The sequence below is a fragment of the Haliaeetus leucocephalus genome, unplaced genomic scaffold, assembly GCF_000737465.1.
Source record: "Haliaeetus leucocephalus isolate CR32 unplaced genomic scaffold, Haliaeetus_leucocephalus-4.0 Scaffold228, whole genome shotgun sequence".
Lineage (NCBI taxonomy): Eukaryota > Metazoa > Chordata > Aves > Accipitriformes > Accipitridae > Haliaeetus > Haliaeetus leucocephalus.
In genome coordinates this window covers 616,540-638,646 of record NW_010972664.1, presented here as the reverse complement: position 1 = coordinate 638,646, position 22,107 = coordinate 616,540, and the positions used below count along the sequence as shown (strand labels likewise).

The 22,107-nt window shown below is 36.8% G+C and overlaps 1 protein-coding gene across 4 annotated transcripts; it reads right to left on the bottom strand.

Annotated features, from left to right (window-relative positions):
* Nucleotides 1-2,547: 2,547 nt before the first annotated feature.
* On the bottom strand, nt 2,548-21,948 carry LOC104831571 (chromosome unknown open reading frame, human C21orf91). 4 transcript variants are annotated; one of them, XM_010567221.1, is made up of 5 exons: nt 21,795-21,948; nt 7,909-8,442; nt 6,958-7,059; nt 4,484-4,546; nt 2,548-3,419 (listed from the first exon to the last, which is right to left on the bottom strand). In XM_010567221.1, the coding sequence occupies exons 1-5, from the start codon at nt 21,916-21,918 to the stop codon at nt 3,259-3,261; spliced, it is 984 nt and encodes a 327-aa protein (XP_010565523.1). In that variant the 5' UTR covers nt 21,919-21,948; the 3' UTR covers nt 2,548-3,258. The 4 variants fall into 4 exon arrangements, with proteins under 4 accessions (XP_010565523.1, XP_010565524.1, XP_010565525.1 ...); XM_010567222.1 differs by lacking the exon at nt 6,958-7,059; XM_010567223.1 differs by lacking the exon at nt 2,548-3,419 and having other exon boundaries at nt 4,501-4,546; nt 6,914-7,059.
* Between the last annotated feature and the right edge of the window lie 159 nt (nt 21,949-22,107).

Sequence of the window (22,107 nt, the reverse complement as noted above, 5' to 3'; positions counted from 1 at the left end):
GAGTTTTCTTAACATGTGACCCAATCGACTTTAATAGCTTCAATGCTATTGCTACAGTTTCCTTAGTGTTGTTTCGGTTATACATCACTAACTTTATATCCAGTAAAAACCAGAAACATTTTATTCATTCTTAAAACTAAAAATCCTGAGGAAAAATAATAAAGCAAGCAATCTACTAATCTGAAAAAGAAATTAACAGACTGCTTTATTACATTTTCCTCAAAATTTCAGTATTTAAATACGTCTAAGTCAATCTGTATCTTATAATTGCAAAACAAATTTAACAGCCTATGCAATCTATTACATATTTGCCACATGTAATTAGCATTTCCAATTTTGACATAAACAGCTGCATTATCTAGAAAGTGTCATGTAGCAGAAATATTTCTCATAAAGAAAACCAACCAGCCAACCAAAAAATCCATTCTGTTCCTAGGGTTTGATTAACCGAAAGGCAGCAACAAGCCCCAAGCCCCCTACCCACTTTCTGGAAATGGCTTGTCAGCTTGGAAACCAGCTCATGCGTTATCATTTGGGGGTGCTAAGAAAATACCCCTGCCCAATGTGAGATCCCAAGTTAGGAAAAAGGGAGAGCAACATTTTTATAATGCAGTTACCAAGTTGCTCCTAAAAAAGGAAGAATCTGCATGAAAGTAATAGAATAAGCTCTTAAATGGATTTAACTTTGTGGTATGCTCTTTTATACTCATCCAGATCTCATTTTCCTCAAGCAAGACTCCTCCTTGTGAATCTAATTACCGTTTAATCCAGCCTTAGATGCAGCTGTGTTCTCACTGTTGGGGTCTCCAGGCACTATAATAAAAAAAAAGTAACAAAAGGTTTCAGGATTCAGTTTAGGTGAATGTTTTTATTGGTAGTATGTTCCTTTGTTAAAAAAAGAAAGAATTTTGTTTCTGCCCTTTACCACTAGCAATTGGAAAAAAAAAAAAAATCTGTAGCAATTCTAGCTATGTTTTCAGAGAGGATTTAATTAAGATCCTTCTGTTTAAGTATGCCCGTTTCTGGCCAGTTCTTGTTACCATTTTAAATAAGCAATAGTTTATAATGTAAATGAAAACTGGTAAGCTTTAAGCTGTTAAGACTCTTAAACTGGATTTTATTTGATAGGTGTTCATAGCCTCAAATACCACTTTTGCAAATGCAAGTCTTTTCCCCTCTGTCTTGTTAAAGCTTGTTCACTACTTACTCAAAACACATACATCTCATATCTGAATACCCTAAGAATCAACATTTCATATACAGAAACAACTCAAATTTAATGCAAGATTTACACCAGACAGATTTCTCAGTGAAAGTCAGGAAAGCAATGAGGAAAGAAATCCCATGCATGTGATGGTATGAGCATCTTCTTACAGCACATTATTTTAAACAAAGAACACAGCCATGTCTACCTTCTTAAATTCCTCTGGGCTACAGAGATGTGCAGCAGCAACTCCAGTTCAGAGCTGACAGACAGCTGAGGTACATGCCGACCCCTTCTGCATCTTAGGCTTAAGAAAGAAAAGTTATATAGTTAATTTTCTTTTAGGCCCACTTGCTAGGTATATGCTTTCCTTTCCCCCGACTCACAATCGTATTGATGGCAAAGCATAAAAATATTTGTTTCTCCACAGCTTACGTGTCCCAGAAGTCATCCTTCCTAATTATAATCCCTCTTAAAAACAAAAATCCCTCTTAAAAACATCCCTCAACCATGCCTGGATCAAAAACTTAATCCAATATAACAAAAATAAAATACATTGAAAGGTAGTAGGAATGACTTAAAAGTGTAGATGCTATGCTTTTAATTTTAATTTTAATTTAAAAGCAAACAGCAAAGTTCAAGTCCCCACTCATACGTACTCTCAAGCTGTTCCAAACTCCTTTCAGGGCCCTTCCAGAAATGCATTATGGAAAAACAGTAAAATTAATCAACCTGTCCTATGTAGTCCAGATATCACTATAGGGAGGGCAATCAATAAACCTAGTCTGAACTTCAGCTTACTTCTCAGTTTGATTTTAAAATCAAATCTAAACCATTCTTCATGCTAGTCATTCCTTCAGCTCAGCTATATAAATTACTCCCTGTTTTCACTTGAAGTGATAAAATCAGAAAGCACAAGGCTCTGGGCAGGAGGCGGGGGGAGAGGAGGGAAATTTCTCCTCCCACTGCTGACTTTCTCAGTGCAACCCAGCAACTTTCAGTTACGCAAATGGAGCTCAACAAACTTTGGCAAAGATTGAGTTTTCTTGGTATGGTAGACTGATAAAAGTTTTAAAAAAGCAAAGGCTGTTCTGTTTTAAAACGTATCACTATTTGCATTTCAAAATCAAAATGCTTTATCACAGTCTGATCCAACTTTATAAAAAAATCATAACAAGATAATATAGTATTACAAATTTATTTAGTTTCTTCAAAGTAATTTTTCAGCATTGAAAATTTCACATATAAAACAACTTCTATGCATTAAAACCAAAGTATGGATTATTATTTTTTTAAATTTAAAGGAAGTGCTGTGCTTGTCTCTCATGAACCAAATTCTTCAGTTATAAAGCTGATAAAAATAAGTGATGCACCACCACATTTTTTTAACACACAAAATTCATCTCTTTGGGAAACAAGTTGGGTTCTTTTTTTTTTAAATTGTATCATGAAAGATACAGACCTGAAAAAAGTTAAACAATCATACACAAGGCATAAACATTACACAGAGTAATTCAGACATTTTATAAAGAGATCTGGAAAAGTACCTAAAATAGTGATATTTATTTAGTATAAAATTTCAATAATAAAATATTGCTCATAATAAATAAAACCCCATGAGTTTCATTAATACTGTTCTCTCCTTAAAGCTCTCTAGAATGTAATATGATCAGACCTGATAAAAACTCAAATTTTTATTTTTCCTCTGTATGAAGGAGGCAGGTTTACAGGCTTCAGGTCATTCTTTGTTAGAAACAATTTTATTATCAACAAAACAGAACTCATTTCAAGGCTCATGCGTAGTTATGGGCAAAAAAAAAAAAAAAGCCTAACTATGAATAAACCTTATTACAGTAGATTTTAATACCTAAAACATTTGCCTTTTTTGTTAAAACCGAAAAGGAATAAGACTTCTCATGGATTACGAATGCAAAGAGAAAGCTGCCTAAGTTTCCTCAAAAGCTTCTAAATATCTGTGCAGCTGTACTTAATGGTTAACAAAGCTGTTTGTTAGGGAAAGTTAGCTCTATAGGGGGACAGAAGTTCCATCCCCTTTATATGGGGACATTTGATTTCATCCCTGCTCGTCCCATCTGTAGACATGGCAGTTTGGAGTAATTCTTCAGCAGCTGCTCAATTGCAATATGACGGACATTGAGCTCTGAGGCCAAAGAGTCCTTTTCTTGAACTTGCTGCGTCAGCTCTTCAAACACATCTGCAAGAACATTATCAGGTTAAAGCACTTGGTCCCTGTACTTTCACAGAGTTAAGAAGCAGTGCCGAACGTTATTATGAAAGAGACACAGACATATAAGTGGACTTATGCACAAGAACACCACACTTTTTCTGGTTCCAGAGCAGCTTGGAGTATGCGTTGTGAACTGAACACATCACCAGTTTATAGTTTTAGGTGAACTGAGCCAAGGTGGATCACTTTGTAACTCAAAATGAAGTTGATTTCAATTGTAACAAATAGTGTGGCCAGCAGGAGCAGGGAAGTGATCATCCCCCTGTACGCTGCACTGGTGAGGCCGCACTTTGAATACTGTGTTCAGTTTTGCTCCCTCTCTAAAAGAAAGACATTAAGGTACTGGAGTGTGTCCAAAGAAGAGCAATGAAGCTGGTGAAGGGTCTAGAGCACAAGTCTTACGAGGAGTGGCTGAGGGAACTGGCGTTGTTTAGCCTGGAGAAAGGGAGGCTGAGGGGAGACCTTATCGGTCTCTACAACTACCTGAAAGGAGGTTGTAGCGAGGTGGGTGTCAGTCTCTTCTCCCAGGTAAAAAATGATAGGACATGAGGAAATGGCCTCAGGTTGCACCAGGGGAGGTTTAGATTGGATATTAGGAAAAATTTCTTCACTGAAACACTTATCAAGCATTGGAAGAGGGCTGCCCAGGGAAGTGGTTGAGTCACCATCCCCAGAGGTATTTAAAAGGTGTGTAGATGTGGTGCCTGGGGACATGGTTTAGTGGTGGACTTCAGTGTTAGGTTTATGGTTGGACTCGATGATCTTAGAAGTCTTTTCCAATGTAAACAATTCTATGATTCCAGTAAAAAAAACCCTTAAAATAAAATATTGTATTCTTCAAAGTGGCAGTTTGCAACACCCAGGGAGGTTACATAATAAAAGCAAGTTGGAAGTTTCTTTTTTTATATGGAAACATGATAAGTCCAGTTCAAAACTTAACTGACAGGAAAGCCATTACATTTTTTTTCAAACAAAATTTTCTTTATTACAAAGCAACACAAAGCCAAACCAGAGTACTGAAAAATTCTCACCCTGGATTTGCTTGAGCAGTTTTTCATTAAGTTGCTTTAACTCTCCAGAAGTCATCATAGTCACTGTAACAATAAAATGTGTTATTACTACTACCAAAGTCACATAAGCATCCCTAAACAGACTCCTATTTTCTCAATTTGTCATCATTTGTATCCTAATAATCAACAAATGTGTGGCAGTAATTCAGTGGCAACATTATTCATCAATCATTTATGGAAAGTTTGAAAATTCTCTCTTTTATGTTGTCATAGACAAAAATTTACCCCACAGGAAAGCCCTTTCTTCAATGTCAAAAAGCTGGAAACTCAAGTCCCCAAAACAGTAGTGTCCAGAATCAGAATTGCTTGTAAATTGCTTGACACCTTTGAATACTTTACCTTCCTCTGACTGCAAAACATGGTTTCCACAGTGTAACCCCTGCAAGTACATCTCTTTAATTGTGGGCAAGTGGACAATTCTGAGGTAAGCCCTGCTGCATTTGCAAGCCTACAGGACACAGCTTCTGGACAGAATTTTCAGCACACAAGCTACCTGTTTTGGCTATCAAGTTTTGTGCTGTATGCATAGAAGAATAATGTACATAGTTTCCACTGAGTAACTCAGTGGCAAATGATGAAGAAAAATCTTAGTCTGATATAAAGACCAGCATATAAAAATAGGTTTACTTCTCACTTTCTTGTGCTATGTTCTTAGTGAGAACTAAAAGATCTTCTGCATTGCTCCCAGTGAGAACTAAAAGATCCTCTGCATCATTCAAAAGCCCTTCTGTATCTCACGTTATGTGTACACTTATCATCCTCATAAAAAAAAATATATTAAACCTCAGAGGACAGAATTGTGAAAGTACTCTATGCTGCTGTCGATCGACAGCAACAAGTGGGGAAGCACTGGCCTGCTTCCTAGAAATTCCTCAACCCTGCCGTACCTGCTGCTGAGATGCTCTTGGCAGCACAGTGAAAACTGACAATCCTGATCACCACAGGAGGATACAAGGCACTGAAACAAGCTTTAAGACCTTGTAATTTTTAAATATTTTATTTAAACGATGCTGCAGCTTAGCAAAGCTCTCACTGCATACTTGAAGAAAACCTGTGCTGCAAACATGCAGCTTTTGTTCAGAGATTTCTCAGTGCAAGAGGTTTCTATGTTGTAAATTTAAAGCGTTAAGTTTTGAAAAGTATGGTTTTTGCCTACTCACAGGACTATTTCATTATCCTAAGCCTTCTCTTTCAATCTCTTTCTCACATCTTGCAGTTGTGGGATATTAACTTTCTGTCAGTAGTGCCAGACCAAAGAAGGTGGCAGCAGCTAAAGATAGCCTACTTGTTCCTCAAGACGTAAGGCTATTTAAGAGTGACACAAATTCACCTTTCTCCTCTAACAGCCAGGTACAGTGGTGCTCCTTCCTACCTTCGGCTATCAATACAACTGAAGATTCCTTTCTTGCATCTTACCACCCTTTAAGCTCCAGGAAAACCCTGACTGGATTTAATACAGTAATTGGCAGCTTCATAAAAATGTCAAGATTTTTTTCCCCCCTTTTATACCCAGTAGTAGGAAGTTACTTCCCATTTCTTCATTATTGTCATCAATATTTCATCAACTGTAGTGGACAGGCAGGTTCACACATTTTGTGTGTATGCATCATGATAGGACTGTTTCCTTCTGATACAGAAGGAAAAGGGAGAAGGAACAGAACACCGAATTTAAATGATAAAACATTATTCTAGCTGTAGCTGAGGTAAATTACAAAGAAATATTGGCCAAGCTATTTACAATTACATTAACAATAGATTTTTTTTTTCCTTTAGTAGACTGCTATGTCATTACAGTGGAGTTACTGCAATAAGAAGGTACCTAATTCTGGCAGAGGAAATCTGACTATATTTTTCTCCAAAATACAAACTTTATATAATCATAGAGTCTCCAAATGAATGTCTTTTAAAGCTAAATACTGCAAAAAAGGTTAAACGAATACTTGTAATACAACACAAAATTGCCTCAGAAGTGCATTATGCAGTCATAAAATATGCAGAATAAAAAAATCTGTTATGGTGCTCAAAACAGCTTTATGTTCCCCTGTCCCAAAATCAGAGATCAGAGAGATAAATTCCAAGTCACTAACTTCAGTTAGATAACCCCATAAACCAGGTCAAGCTTTCACAATTCCTCTGTTAAGTGCTGTCCCGGTTTATGTAATCCCAATTTATGACTCCAGAGGACAAGTGGTCAAACAGCACAGCATATCTGTTTTGATTTATGGCTTTAAGACTACTAATTCACTACAAATGCAATATAAAGCATCATACAGCAGTTAAATAATATCTTTTTATAAAGAATGAGAAATGACCAAACTGTGCAAGGACAGGTTTGTTAGTTTGTTAAAAAAACAGGAGCCTAAAGAAACTGATTCCAACTTTTTACAGTACCTCTTTCTCACTCTGTCTTCTGACATTCTGAATTCCATTATTACCTTGTTTTTCATCACCTAGTTTTCCACTGAATATTCGCCAGCCTTTGTCTTCTTTCTCAGGTCTTCTGAAATTCAGAAACCCTCCCCAATTACTTCCCTCATCTACAAAAGTGAGAGTGGATGTATTCCATTGAGGACCAGGCACTGTTCTAAAAGCAGGATAGTAACTGCAGAGATCTCTAGGAACTTAGTCCAAACACACTTCATATAGGCTGATTCCAGATTCCAATATCCTAGATTTTTCTAAACACTTCTTCTGGTGACCTTCTTAAATAACTGGAAAACTTATTTTCCACTGCTTTCAGTATCACCACTGTCATCAAAAGATTGCTCAGATCTACTGCTACAGCCTTTAAGAGGACATAGTAGCATAAGGACCTTCCCATTTTCTTATGCTCAATAAATAGAAAAAATAATTAGTAAAATGCACAAGGAAAGCCTGCTACTATTAAGAATGTTTAACTTCATGTTATTTCACAAGTTTGCTCTGCTACCTTACCTCTAATTTCCCCTATTGCTTAGGGCAGCTCTCTGTAAAATGTAACTCAAGGCACCGCACAAGTTCAGTAAAACAGTTATTTTCAGGAGCTTAGTAATCTCCACAGGCATGACTGTGCAACTGCCAGGACTGACATACTGAAGTGACTGCAATCAACTGTAACATTAACTTTTTTGTGTAAGTTAGGCATGTCCTGTATCACACCCAGGTATAACTAACAGGAAAAGTAAAAATAAAAACACAAACAACCAACTCCCCCCAACAACCAAACCCTCCACACTGTTTGCTTAGCCATGTAGCGTTTTTCTTCACAGATTTTACAGTAACTCCAAACTGTTAAAAGCTGGATTTCAGGATGTAAATTAATGCCCTGTGGGGACATTATGTGGCCAAGAGATATTTCAAAGAATGCCCTTGCTTGCTAGGTTGCATGTAAATAGATATATACTTACAATCTTCCCTGCTGTGTTGAGGATGCCTTCTATGAACACTGGGAAGTGAATCACCTTCAACTTTTTCAGCTTTCTGGACTTGGTTGTGATTAGACCACAAAACACTGCTGCAGCAGAAGGTAGCACCTGTTTCTTGTAACACACCAAGTCTGAAATCAGTGGATTCTCTTTGTTCCAAAAGAGTCTGTGAGCAGCCTGAGATGCCTCCAGAATTCCCATCTATCCATTTTGCAGAGTATCTAGGTACTGGGGAGTCAAACTGTGGGAGTAATTTTCTATCAGTCTGATGTCTGAAGTTAAAAAGCTGGTGTTGGGATGGTTTTGAGCTTTCAGGATCAGAGTCTAAATCCTTGTTTTGTGCATACTGTATGATCCAGTTAATTTTTTTGCTCAAGATATTTTTTACTTCTGCATATGGACTTTTAGAGAGTTTTGATCGTGGACAGTCCTGATTTGCTATTAAGTGAAATTTTTCAAAGCAGTCTCTGTGCCCTCTTAAAGATCTTGTATGTAGAAGATCTGACTTTGGCACTCCTGTGAAGACACAATAGAAAAAAGTTCACTTAATGTATACTCAACTAATTTTTCAAAATCTTTACTCACAAGCAACCAAGAAAACAAAAACTTAACTGATCCTTTCCTATTAACAGTCTAATCACTGTAGTAAACAAGGATATGTGATACTCCACAATTTTTGAAGTTCCACTCAGTCTTGAGTCCTTAGCATATAAAGTATTTTGCACATAGTAATCTCTAGTGCAGGAATTATAGATTACCTGCATGCGCCTCTTGGATGATAATGCAGATGAATCAAACTGCTAACTCTGTACATATTGCATCACACCTATGCACAAGTGTGTAAGCTGTAAAGCAATACCAGCCATGTATCAGAAGTTCTATAGAACAATACTGAAGAGCATTTTGAGAGCAGTCATTCATGCTCCCATCTTCCAGGGATAATGTTATGAGCCATCTGCTCAACAAATACTGCAGCGTGTGGGCTTGTGCCATACCAGTGGTCAAACATAATTCAGATTTCAGTCTTAGTTTATTATTTTGCATTGGTACAAGCCTTCAGCCTAGCTAGGTAAGTTAGGTCTAATACTGTCAACACTTGCCAACACTAAACTGTCCTGAAATTAATTTCATGTAAGATGGATGTTTATTCTCCTCTTTACTTGTCCTCCTTCAAAGACTATTCAAATAGCTACAGCAGGTAAGTTACTCAAACCTCAAAGTAATTGATAGTGATTGACATGTTAAAAAGGAACACAATCTGTGAAGATCTACAGTTGGTGAGTGAACACAGATGGTATGGGAAATGACTATTTCAGAAAGTTAATAGTACTCCAGTACAAAATAACTTTCTGCAACTTCAGTGGATATTTATTTTTCTTCAGATTCATCTGTGCAGTAGATTCAGTATCCAAGCCCACAATATTGGGCAGTTCGTCATTTATCTGAACACCCAGTATACTACTTGGGAGGTCCCAATATAATGAAAAACTATTTCATCAAACAAGTACCTCATCACAAACAAGACACCTGTGAACCACTGTTTGAAAGTGCTCAATGCTTGCTAAAGACAGAATATTTAAATCAACATATGATAATGTAATTTGATCTTTGAAACTAGGCGACATGAACCAAGCTGCAGCCATTTTACCTTTTAGCACAGAAGGAAGTATATAAAAGTGATTAAAATAAAAGAAAAACCAAGAAATGCAACAGGTAAAATTTTATAATAGAGACTTTAATGAGCAATTAGCAGAAAGCTGCATGTTACAACAATCCTCAGTTATATTTGACTTACCCTCTTAAATTCTTGTGGTAAACTTTAAGCCCTCCACCTCAAATGATTAACAAATGATAAGTTGTTAAGTGATTAAATTCTGTAAATTCCCAAACTAGTCTCAAAACTAAGCTACAAAAGTAAAGTTCTTAACATGAAACTAGTGAAAACAAATCCAAGCACTTCATTTTGATTATCTCATTTGCTGGTAACTGGCATTTAAAGTTAGGGAGTTGAAACACTGAGAGTAGCCATTATGAACTTTTGATTTTCCACTCTTTGGGCAGCATTGAAACTCAAGAGGATTACTGTTCTGGTTAAGTTTGTAAGCATATACACAAAATTTATGGGGCAAAATGACAAAGAGTAGAAAATGAATGAGGACAGTAGTGGAATTTATTTAGTTCTTAGCAGCAGGGGAGAAAGGTAAGGTCATGAAAACAGACACTCCTTCTGCCCATGAACTAAGTATTAGAACAAACAAAAACCACATCCCAACCAGAGGCTTATTTTAAGAAGTTCTTCAGCAAAGTACTAAGACAGATGTTGTCTTCATGGGTACAGAGTCAAGATTCTCATTCTACACCTCAAACTATCTTTCAACCTCTTTCAGCAAATAGACATTCACTGACTATTCTTAAGCTCTACATGATCTACTGCCTACCTGCAAGGCTATTTTCCCTCTCTATCTTTACAGGGACTTAAAAAAAACCAAAACAAATAAACATTTCTAGTGAAAACAAGGAAAGAAGTAATTTGTTTCATGACTTATCGGCACAATTTAAACATAACAAGTCTGCTTAACTCTAGGAGCATGATGGAAACCCTTAAATCTTTAAGCCACAGGGAAGAGCAAACATTGTCAATTGAAGGTATAAGGCATATATTCACAACACTGCAAACCCTACAAAACCAGAATTATTTGTTCAATGTTATTTGCTTTACCCAAGTGATTCTTCAACATGCTACGCTGCTGATGCTTACAGTGCTTTCTTTTACTTACAGAAAGAGTCCTCAGATTGGCTGAAAAATAAGTTTTACACAATTTTTCTATATGATAAACACTCAGGAACCCACCTAAGAATTTGACCATAAGACGAATGAATGAAGCCAATGTTTTCTGATCACAGGACAGAGTAATCCTGTCTAAAGCAAATAATTGAAGATTTGGCAAAGAAGAGGGAAGAAAACTGTAGAAAGTACAGTTAGTAAGTCTGGGACAAATGTAGTTTTGCACAGATTGTTTCTAGTTCACGGCTGCTAATAGGTACTACCGTCTGTTTTGCCCTCAGGATACCACGCTTTTCCCAACTCAAAAATCAAATACACCTACCAAGTTTTTACTTCTTTATTCCCCCCTGCATCTCCTCCTTCCCCAAAACTAGGGAAAGAACTACTGCAGTGTTTCTATTAAAAACAGAAAAAAATGAATCTTGCAAGTGTAATGAAACATTCCCAGAGCTGGTTCTAGAGGCATGACCTCTTGCAGTTAAGTCCTCTGCCTGGCACATGTGAAGAACCCGGTCAGACTACACTTCCTCACATACATACACTATCACTTTTGGGGCAATCACAAAAGAAACATCTGTACAACAAAGGATAGAATACTACCCTATCACTTAAAAAAAAGAATTCCTTTGAGGCTTTCTGCTTCATTATTTCAGTAAGAATAAATGTTACTTGTCCAATAGGACAAGTGAGACCGCATAAAACAAACAACAATTTTAGTTACACAAAAAAACCCCAAGTGCAGCATGACTTTATGAAGCCCCATCTGACTTATGACTAAGCCATAAGCTCAAGATTACTCAAGTCTTTCCTTCTGACAATTTATCTTTTAAAAGAGTTCTGAACATTGTTAACTTCCCCACTCCAGAGGCACGCTGCTCAAAGAATGCTGTTTTATCAGAACTCAGTGATATTGGGTATGCTTGAAATCAGCAACTATTGAAGTAATATTTTTTATTCTGTAAAAGTCTAAGTTTTGCTATTTATATGCCACATATTAGCCATAATGTCACTATTTCTGAACATAGAGCAAGTATTACAAAACACTTCCAGTATACAGGACTACACTCCCCATTCTGCTGCCGCCGCTCCCCACCCCCTCCCCCAAATTTACATCCTTCCCCATCTTTTACTGAAAAAAACCAAAAAGGGTCAGTCTAAATACTCTTCAATACAGTAAGGAACAGAAAATGTACAAAACCAAAATGGTTTTGTACAGAATTGCTAACGGATTTGCTTCAGCTTTCACATAACTGGTTTGGATTCCTACAAACACACGCAAAAAAATCCTCCAAAACCCAAACCAACCCTCAATCTTTCTTTTGTACTGAGGTGACAGTTCTTTCCTATACAGAGAACATAACATCAGCCACTAACCTTCTGGAACTGCATCCCAAGAGCTGAGCATTCACAGCAGCTGCTGTGCCAGCACAAACTAGTAATGACGTACAAGTATTACAGCAAGTACGAGTACGTTTCTTTGACACAAATCCTTCTGTTGCGGGCAATACCATCACCTTTACAAGGCAGCAAAGATGCCTATTTCTTTTTGGTAAGACTTAATACTCCATTCAGCTTACTTCATATTTTTTCCTTCATCACAACTGCAGAAAAATCTACCAGCTGGTAAACTGGCATGGATCAAACGAATGATATATAAAGATGATTCAGTCTTAGAAGACACATTACTTTATTCCACACTATACACAAAGAGATGAATAAAGCAAGGTAGGACTTCTGTACATTAAAAGAAGTAATATCGTAATTTTGATGAACAGCTATTGTGAGTTATGGGGATTTTCACAGGGTTTCGGTTTTGTCTCAACATCCCTGTTTGCTAATACCCATCTCAACCTTTTTATTTTTAGGCTGGTTCTTCAAGTCAGCAATCATACAACCATCAACATTTCCCCCCCACACACATATTTAGGTATGTGTACATTTGTCCTTTATCTTACTTTCCAAGAAGAGGATTGCAGACTATGTCCAAGTATGTCCTACCCTTCATACTTATTTTTTCAGAGAAGGAAAAAGAACTGCAAAAAGCAGCAAAAAGCCCACAACCATCAAGAGCAGGAATGCTTTATCTGCAGGAAAAAAAAAATCCACCTAAATTCAGTAACATCTAGAAGACCATATCTAACTTAAGACAGCAGATGCTATTAGGAAACAAGCTCATGCCAGAGACGATTCCTCAAGTGAACAAGATTCACAGGATAATGCCAAACCTCAAGACAAATCATAAAAGAATCTCAGTGTTTACATCCATTATTTGCTTCTGATTCTGGTAACTCATGTGTCCTAGATGAAATAGGAATGGTATCAAATTACCCAGCAGTATCTTTCTATGTTGAGCACTTGTGAGAACAGGGCTGCTTACTTAAGAGCCTAGTATTTCAGGGAGAGAGAGGGGGCAGGGGGGAACTGGAGCATTTCAATTTTAAAGCTATGCAAGGCAGAAACTCTTCCTCTATACTGGTATAGTTCTCAACATACCGAGTCCTAATCCAGTCCTGCAAAATAATTTTGTAAATAAATGACTAGCAATTATGCAATTTATAAAGTAGTATACATTTTTGTAACTTCTAGTTATTTGTAAGTGCAAAGTAGCAGAGAGCAGGGAGACTATTTACCATATAACCAGGTGCATAATCACATCTCAATACATTCCACCCCATTTTAAAGCACTCGTACATGAAAGCAAATCAGTTTCCATCATATTAAAATCTGTTGGTTTGTTTTTTTTTTAAGGGAAGAAGTCCATAAAGACTACTTGTGCCCTTGCAACTGGTTCACTGAGAACTATGTATACTCTTCTTCATGATAAAGATACAGAACTACATTGAAATGTTTGCTCACATTTATATATAAAGCTGGCTAGAATAGCTGTCTTATTTGGAGATTATAATAATAATAAAAAAGACGTTCAATTCAAAAGGAATGCTCTTGAATTCCCAGACTACTTCACATCCCTTCACAAATGTTTTCATTAAAAAAAAGAAAATCAGTGATCATTAGCCTGCTTGTTTATCTTCCACAGTGGGGTTTTTTTAAATTTGTTTGTTATTCTTTTTTTAAAAAACCTTATTTGGTCTTTCAGCTCCATCAGCTGGAAATAATGTTAAAGAAAGTGTGTGTTCCCTTCTTAGCAATTTGTAATGCAATGCTGGAAACTAATTGTTTTTGCAATGGTGAATAACCTTAGCTTGAACAGCTGAAGAGGAAAAAAACCCCAGAATTTAAGATGAAGTGAACTAAAATTAACAAGAATACTTCTAGACACATGAATAGTCAATTATAAGTTTGTACTACATTAGTTAAAGCCATATTAAAGTCCCTTTAAAGAATTTATAAATACTTATGGGTAAGATTTATACCCAACCATAGAGAAAGAAAAAGAAAAGCTGCCTTCTCAGTATAACACTGGCATCCACCATATATATAGCTTCCATAAACGTGTAAAGTACATGTGGTTATTAAGGACAGTCAAAGGAGAGTGAATGCACTTCATAAAGCAAATTTGTATAGTACTGGCAACAAGGGTGAAATTAACTGTTTAAGTCAGAACACTTAGAAAAGGTACACCTGTAGTTTTAGCTAGTTGTGGAGGCTGCCTTCGTAGCCCGTGAAGAAACACTTCTCGGGCACAACTCACCTCATCTTAAATAGTTACCTCTAGCAAGATTTGTGATAGGCACATATGCTTTTTCCTTTAATCCTGTAAGCAAGCATGAACCCTTGTGAAGGGCACCAGTCTGTGGCTGCCTACTTTAGGAGCCCCGGCTTTCACTACACATTCTGAAACGTCCCAGCTGCTGCTCCCCTCCCGCATGCACACAGTATCGCTCTGTGAACAGGCATGTTTAGCCAGCTCACAAAACAGCTCCTAAACATCTGCTATTGTCCACTAGCAACACAAAGATCAGATGAGCTCAAGTTTGGTTTACCTAGTGTACAGCGCTAAGACCTGCAGCAGACAGGGAAATGCTTCACAAGGCATTAAATGTTCACGTCTATTTTAAGCCACTGCTGCATCTTAGTCTGCTTATTAAGAGTGCTGAAAGAGGGGGTTCTTATAATAGAAAAGCAGGTCCCAAGACCTGTTCAAAATACATTAAATAAAACCAGCCCATGATAACCTAAGACAGCAAGTCATCCACACGTTCAAATGACAAGAGCTGGGGAAAACTGATACACTTCAGTTGTATAATTCTGCCAACACTGAAAAATGGGATCTTTAGAGACATATACATCCGCCTGACAAGACTTAAAGCCAACTACTATTTTTAAGTGTATGCATGCAGTTTCATTTGAGAGTTAAATCTTATGATTTATGAGATTGGCTAGAAGGAAAATGCCAGTGCCATTCATTAACTTCCAAAACCAGACACCTGGTAAAGACTAGATATCATCTTGTTCATAAATTAAAGTTCTCTCCTCACTTTCATATGATAAAGCCAGTACAATCCATACATCAAGTGTGCATACAAATCATCTCCCACTGCATTTCTATTAGCTCATTTGTATTTTAGTACATAGCAAAGACATACTATATAAAACAGAACAGAGATCCAACTGACCCTTTAAACACATTTTCAAAATTCATGTTCCCTATAAACTACTTCACTAAGAAGAGACTTTACTACCGTATTAAACAAGCCAATACATTCTGATGAAAACTTTACTGCAGGAGCTACTATGTTAAAGATGTCTCTCACTTTGGAAGAAAAAAATCAATTAAATTGACCTTGAAGAGAATGGAAGCCATAAGACAGTATTTCTGTATTCTGGATGATGCCAGGTAAGTAACATTAACTGCTCAATTTGCTTGTTTGCATGCACAAACCTCCCAAATTTACACATAGAAAATGCAAGAATGTACTTTTAGAACTAGCCACACAGCTCTACTATTACTCAGCGGTACTTATATGGCACTTAGAAGATTAAGAATAGCACCAACTCTGTTTGGACTTGAATTCGTAGTTAAGAGGTTTACTGGAAACTGCAGCAAGTTCCACAAGTCCATTCAAGGTTGCAGATATGAGTCATACCCCTGGACTGCAAATGTTACCTTGAACCAAGTTCTCATCTGTCTAGCCTAAAGGGCAGTGATGAAATTTTTTAGCTTTTGTTGCCAGAATAATACATTTTATTGGTTATTATTTCATTAACATTGAAAAAAAGAAGGATGTGTAATTATTTTGGAACAGAATGAAACTAAAACAGCAGTTTCCAATCCTTTCAGCTATACCTTACAACCCATTTTATTTCAGTGACATATTTTTCTGTAGGGTCTAAGAAGAAAAAAGTGATATTTGAATGTTTATAGCTTTTAACAACTAAACCACTTTTTTTTTTTTTAAGATGAACATGAAGAACACAGAATGATGATATTACACAAGATTTTATAGACCTTAATAGGAAAAAAGCTATGCAATAAGACAGATTTTTTTATATCATCTTTGTCTCAGCCTGGAGACTAGGATGCACCAACCTGACATTGAAACTGCCTCAAATGCTGTGAGCCTATCAGCACTTTAAAGGATCATGGAAATGTAATTAAAAAACATAAATCAGGGGAATAAACGCCCAGTATTTACACTATCTCTTCTTTTATATTGCAAGACCTGGGATACAGACCATCATTTGCTATTCAGCTGTTGTTCAACTTTAAACAGAAATGGAAGCAAGCCAGTTTGCTTGTCATCTAGCATTCTCCAAGACGTTATCGTAGTTAGCAGCACCAGATAAGCAAAAAAGTAAATAAAAATCAGCTCAATCATGTTTTCCCCTTCCATTATGGTTTTGTCTGTTACAAACCCTCTAATTTCAAGAAACTCACAGATTTTTAACTAATTCTGCATTAAGACATACCCGCATGAAACCAGGTTCAGACAGATACATTATCTACGACAAGTAATGTAAAACTAAACCGTAATTATAACAGAATTTTAACTTTGAAACCTTCAGAGACAAGTCTGATATTTGAACAAATACATTCAGCTATTAAGTTCCTGAAGCTGGGATTTCCACAGGCATTGTCCAGAGGACCACAAAGCGTTCATTAACGAAGAACACATCTGCATTGCACAATGCATTCCCACGTGAAGATATCTGAACTCTAAATAGCACCACAGGCAGCACAACTGCTTAGCACTCTAGTCGCCTTTGCGTGCTCTGTGAAACATGGGCTAGATAGTTACATCCTCCTAACAGGAGAATTAGAGCATAGTCAGGTATCTCCATACAGCACCACATTCTTATGTGGAAATCCTACAACTGGAATTTCAAAGCAGCTTGTAGGATGCCATATTCAGGCAGAAGGTTTTGTTTTGTTGATACGTACACATACAGACAGCTTTTATACATAGACACACGTATATTTTTATGTGTTCATATATTTCCCCCCAACCACCAGTTAAACCTGCAGATCTGTTATTAGTATTACATATTTGCTACCAGAGTTCAGTTAATCATTTTCCCATATTATAATGAAATTAAAAAGAAGAAGTTTGTCTCAAACTGACAGAAAACACATTATTTTCTGGCTTATGCAATTCAGTTACACATGAATTTAAAACATTTCCTATTTCAATCCAGAGATTACTGTGACACCTTCTCAGAAAAACAAAACAGTACACAATCTCTGATGTTCACTTTGTCCGCACAAGGCAAACAAAAGCCAACACCAAACTCCAGCACACCCATACCACCAGGATATTCTAAACCCCATCTAGAATTTTAAAACCACTGTACAGAATCAGCTTCATTTCTCACATATGAAATAATAAATGACCATTTTAAGTATTTTGCATATTTTAAAGACTCACGTTAGCATTCTGATGTGCTAAATCACCTGATAATGATCCTTCAGACACAAAAGCCAGTTTTGCAATAAAGTATGTATGTGTAGCTCAGTCCACTGAGGCTCCCCGAGCATGAATCCTCAAACTGAGCTGCAAGAGCAAGTGCAACAGGGACAAAAATACTGCCCTTTCAAGACACGCTCCCCCACCCCATTTAGACTGAAGATTAGCACTACTTAACTATGCTAAGAAAGTTACTCTTTCCCTGTTCCTCAAGAAAAGTTGATGACACATAACAGGAGGAAGTTTAAACCTGCATCTTGACTTCGTTTCTGTATGCCCACATTCCCTTCCTCCTTACTTTGCCAATAGTCCTTAAGTCAACTTCAGAGAAACAGACCCTATAATCCATATATATCAATTCTGAATAAATTCTGTGACAGACACCACAGCTAAACTCCAAGCTGCACTCAAACCAGCAGTTTCTGTGAATTAACTAAACTTAGTAAGAAGCACAATCACATTTTAGGCTAAGCTATCATTTTTTTTTATTAAAAGTCTAAAATCTAGTATTAAAAAAATTATGATGGAGTAATGATTTCTGATAAAAAACATAAAGGTTTTATGACACAGTAACTAACTTCCTCATTCAGAATTATTTAAGGCAGACCACAGATTAAGCTTTCTGTGTAGTGGTCTTCTCTATAAAGGACTATAAGAATAATTTGATTTTTTTTTTTGTTTTTATCAATTATGTAACATTATCGAGCTATTGTCCAAACATAATAAAGGTTACAAAAATACACCTCAACATCAGGAAGGTAAAGGCTGAGACACATCACAACACTGATCCAGGAAGAAATCTGTTGAGTCATTACTGTTGGGGATGGTCTACGATTTGTTCATTTCGAATTACTCCTCTTACTTAACCAAGACGATCAATGTTACCATCTATGTGCAAGCAAACGTACTGCTGTTGAACTCACATGTCAGAAGACACAACGATTCACCAATCTATAATGTAATTAAGTGCAGCTAAGTAAATTATATTTCTATAGTGTTTTGTTTATATACCTTTGAGAAAGTCTGTTTCAGAGGCAATTCAGGTGGCTAAGCCTTGGGCTAGATCAGTTTCAAGTGTGTGGATTTACCTTAGACAGCTTTAAGCAATCAGATACTGGCACAAAGGGAAACAGAACTGTTCTCAAGAGTTTTGTTAAAGCACTAGAATATAACACCCTTTTAAAAAAGGAAATTGGGAAACCTGCTTCCAGCATTTCATATGTGGAAGTTAACAGGGTGCTGCAAACAGTGGGAGTACTTAAGCATGCTGCAAGATGCTGAGCTGTGACTAATAGCCTGTCTGTTCTTCAACAGCAGTGATTTCCTGCTTCACTTAAGGGAGAAGTTATGCATGCATATCAACACTAAAAATGAGCAAGCATTGACCTAGCTGTTGCATTAATATCTTTTTAGAATAGCCTATTTCACTTCCTGAATTACTTAAAAATATATGTTCGTGTTTTAATTGCTTGGATTTTTAAATATGATGTTAAATAAAAAAGCAAACTATTAGTGAGAAAGACACTTATTTGTAAGTGTAGGATAGCACATCTACAGAGTTATACAACTTACTTGACTCTGTTCAACAAGTAGCTATGTTATAATGTATCTGAACTGCATTAAAATATAATTTTAATAATATTTCAGTAATATATAGATGATATAATATATATATTTTAATAATAATATAAGATTTAGGTTAGATATTAGGAAAAATTTTTTTACTGAGAGGGTTGTCAAACATTGGAATTGGCTGCCCAGGGAAGTGGTTGAGTCACCATCCCTGGAGGTATTCAAAAACTGAGTGGATGGGGTACTTCAGGACATGGTTTAGAGGGCATGGTTGATGGGTGGACTCGATGATCTTGAAGGTCTTTTCCAACCTAAATGATTCTATGATTCTATAAAGCAGGAGGTTAGTATGAAAACATCCAGTATAAAATTCTGAGTTAGTGAATTATCCATTTCATTCCTTACCCAGGGTTACCAAAAGATTACTTTAGATGTATATAAATCATAGTCTTTATTGCAGGAAATACAGGAATGCAGTAGATATGTCAAAAGTCGGTAGGAAGAATGTGAACATGGATATGGTAAGGGGCTGGCTCACGCAGTGGTTCAGCTAAAAAGTCTTATAAAGATTCTTTATAAAAAGTCACTTACACAATCTCCGCCACCCTTAAATGTCCTCTCCCTATAACAGCAGTAACAGTATATCTTTTCAAAGCGGTACACAGAAGACATAATATCAGAAGTTAAGATATTTTGATGCTATAATGATCAAAGATATTAATACTTTTCTTTTACTATGCAAAATAAAAGATTAAGAATATAACAGTGAACGTAATTTCAGATGAGCTCTCATCAGTATTCTATTCAAGTAGTCTTCTTTTAAAATTAATCAAAAATTTAGAAGATTATGCAAAGTAGTCTGCTGCACAGACTAAGTCTTTACTATTAAAGTCTACTTAGACTTCGGGGGGGGGAGGGGGAATATTCCAGCTAAATCATATGATCATTTTGTAAAGTAATACCCATAACAAGTAACTTTGACAAATCCACAGCTTATGTTAAATAATGGAGCAATCCAGCAATTTTTTAATGCATCCTGTTTTATTTGTTTCAGTACTTCCAAAACAAAACTAGATTCTGAATGTAATTGAAGTACTTGATTCTCATTATGGCAATATGGTTTTTTTCTCATTTTAAAGCCTAGAGAATAAACATCTTTACTTCATATTGAGAACCATAAGTCTATCATTTTAAAGCAGTAAGAAAACTCAAGCAGATTGACAGGCTGTCTTGGGTTAGATAGTTGCTCTGTGTTTTACCAAAAAAGTGCAAATACACAAGCATGTCTCTTGTAAACAAAAGCATAAAGTGTGCAAATTATTACTGAACTATGGAAGCATCATTCAGATTAAAATATATTGCCTCTAGCAGCAACAAAGCCTTTAAAGGCATCATTTTTTTAAAAAATCAAACCAAAACTAAGTATTTAAAAGTGATTCCAATTTGCTAATGCATTTTTCAGATTTCTGTAAGGTAAGAACAAAATTTTATTACCTATACATGCCTTAAAAGTCAGATGCACAATAGAAACAGTGTATGGAATACATACCCCTACAGCCCCCTACATTCCAGTCAGTTTTATGCTTCTTAGGGTTCAGAATAAGCAACCAGATCACTGGGTACAGTGCTCATACCTCATAGCACTTTCCCGTCAGAAAGACCTCATCTTAAGACCTTTAGTGTACTCCCATATATGTCAGAGACACAGCAAATCTTACTGTCTATCATCAAGAAATGGGACTATTCACATAATAGCGTTAAGATCTTCATATTCAATTGCTCCATACCAATACAGATTACTCTAGGTAGTCACATGTAAGTACAATTGGTAAATAGTACTTTATATAACTGGAATCAAGCAACAATATTTACACTTCCAAAAAAATACTTATTTGACTTAAAAAAGGGAAATAACTCATTTACTGCTCATTCATGCCCCACACTTGATTCATGCATGAAAAGCAGCAACAAGATAAGTAAATTCTTTAGCAAAACAAGGTTTGAAATTCTGAAAATACCATTTTGGAGGCCAGAGACTACGCTTACAAGATTAGTCTTTTAAAAGATGGACAAAATTCCCACTTTATAATTTGCAAACTTTAAGAAGCTTTGACAATGAACTTGGTTTTATCATATTACATGTATTGTCACCCTATGAAGGCAAAAATAAATAACCCTCTGATTACTTCTAGTGAAAGTGAAACATTGATCTGCTTCCAAAAAACCCCTATTGTGCTTTAAAATTTGCCATTTAAGTAAGTTTTATACATAGACCCCTCTAACTATTGAACAAAAATCCTGAATAAACGCAGGAGACAAACTCCTGCCGATCTGAGTTAACACCAGAGGTCTAATACCAGCAGGTGAAATTAACACCAGGACATTTCAGAAGCTCTCAAAAGGTGGGTACATCTTTACACCTAGGGGAGCAGGCGCTAGAGCAGCTAGGGCACCCACCTTCGCTGGAAATGAGCTACCTGGGAACGTAACAAACTAGTTTGGCCAGCAAGAAAACTTTCTAAGCATACATGTTTTCAAACCTAAGCCTTTACGAAAGCTTTCAGGTAAGCTCAATTCACACTCGGCTCCAAGCTAAGCAGTCTGTGTCCAAAATTTGACAAAGATGACTCGCTTTAAAATGTTACCTTCGATGTTCAGCTCAAAACAAACGTGGCAGAACGAGAGCGTTTCCTTCTCGGTCCCCAGCTTGCAGACGCTGCAGACGTTGTCATCGTCCAAGTCGATGCTCACAAACTGCTCTTCGTTCATAGTGCCCTTGGGGGGTGGCGACAAGGGAGGGGACCGTTATTTCAACCGCCACCCCGGCGAAGCACCGGCCGCCCCACGCCTGGAGAGGCGGCCGGCGGCACCACACGCCGCCCCCCCGGGCCCCGGCCCGCCCCGACACGCCAGGCCGACAGCCGAACGAGGGAGGGAGCGTCCCGGGAAAGTTTCTTC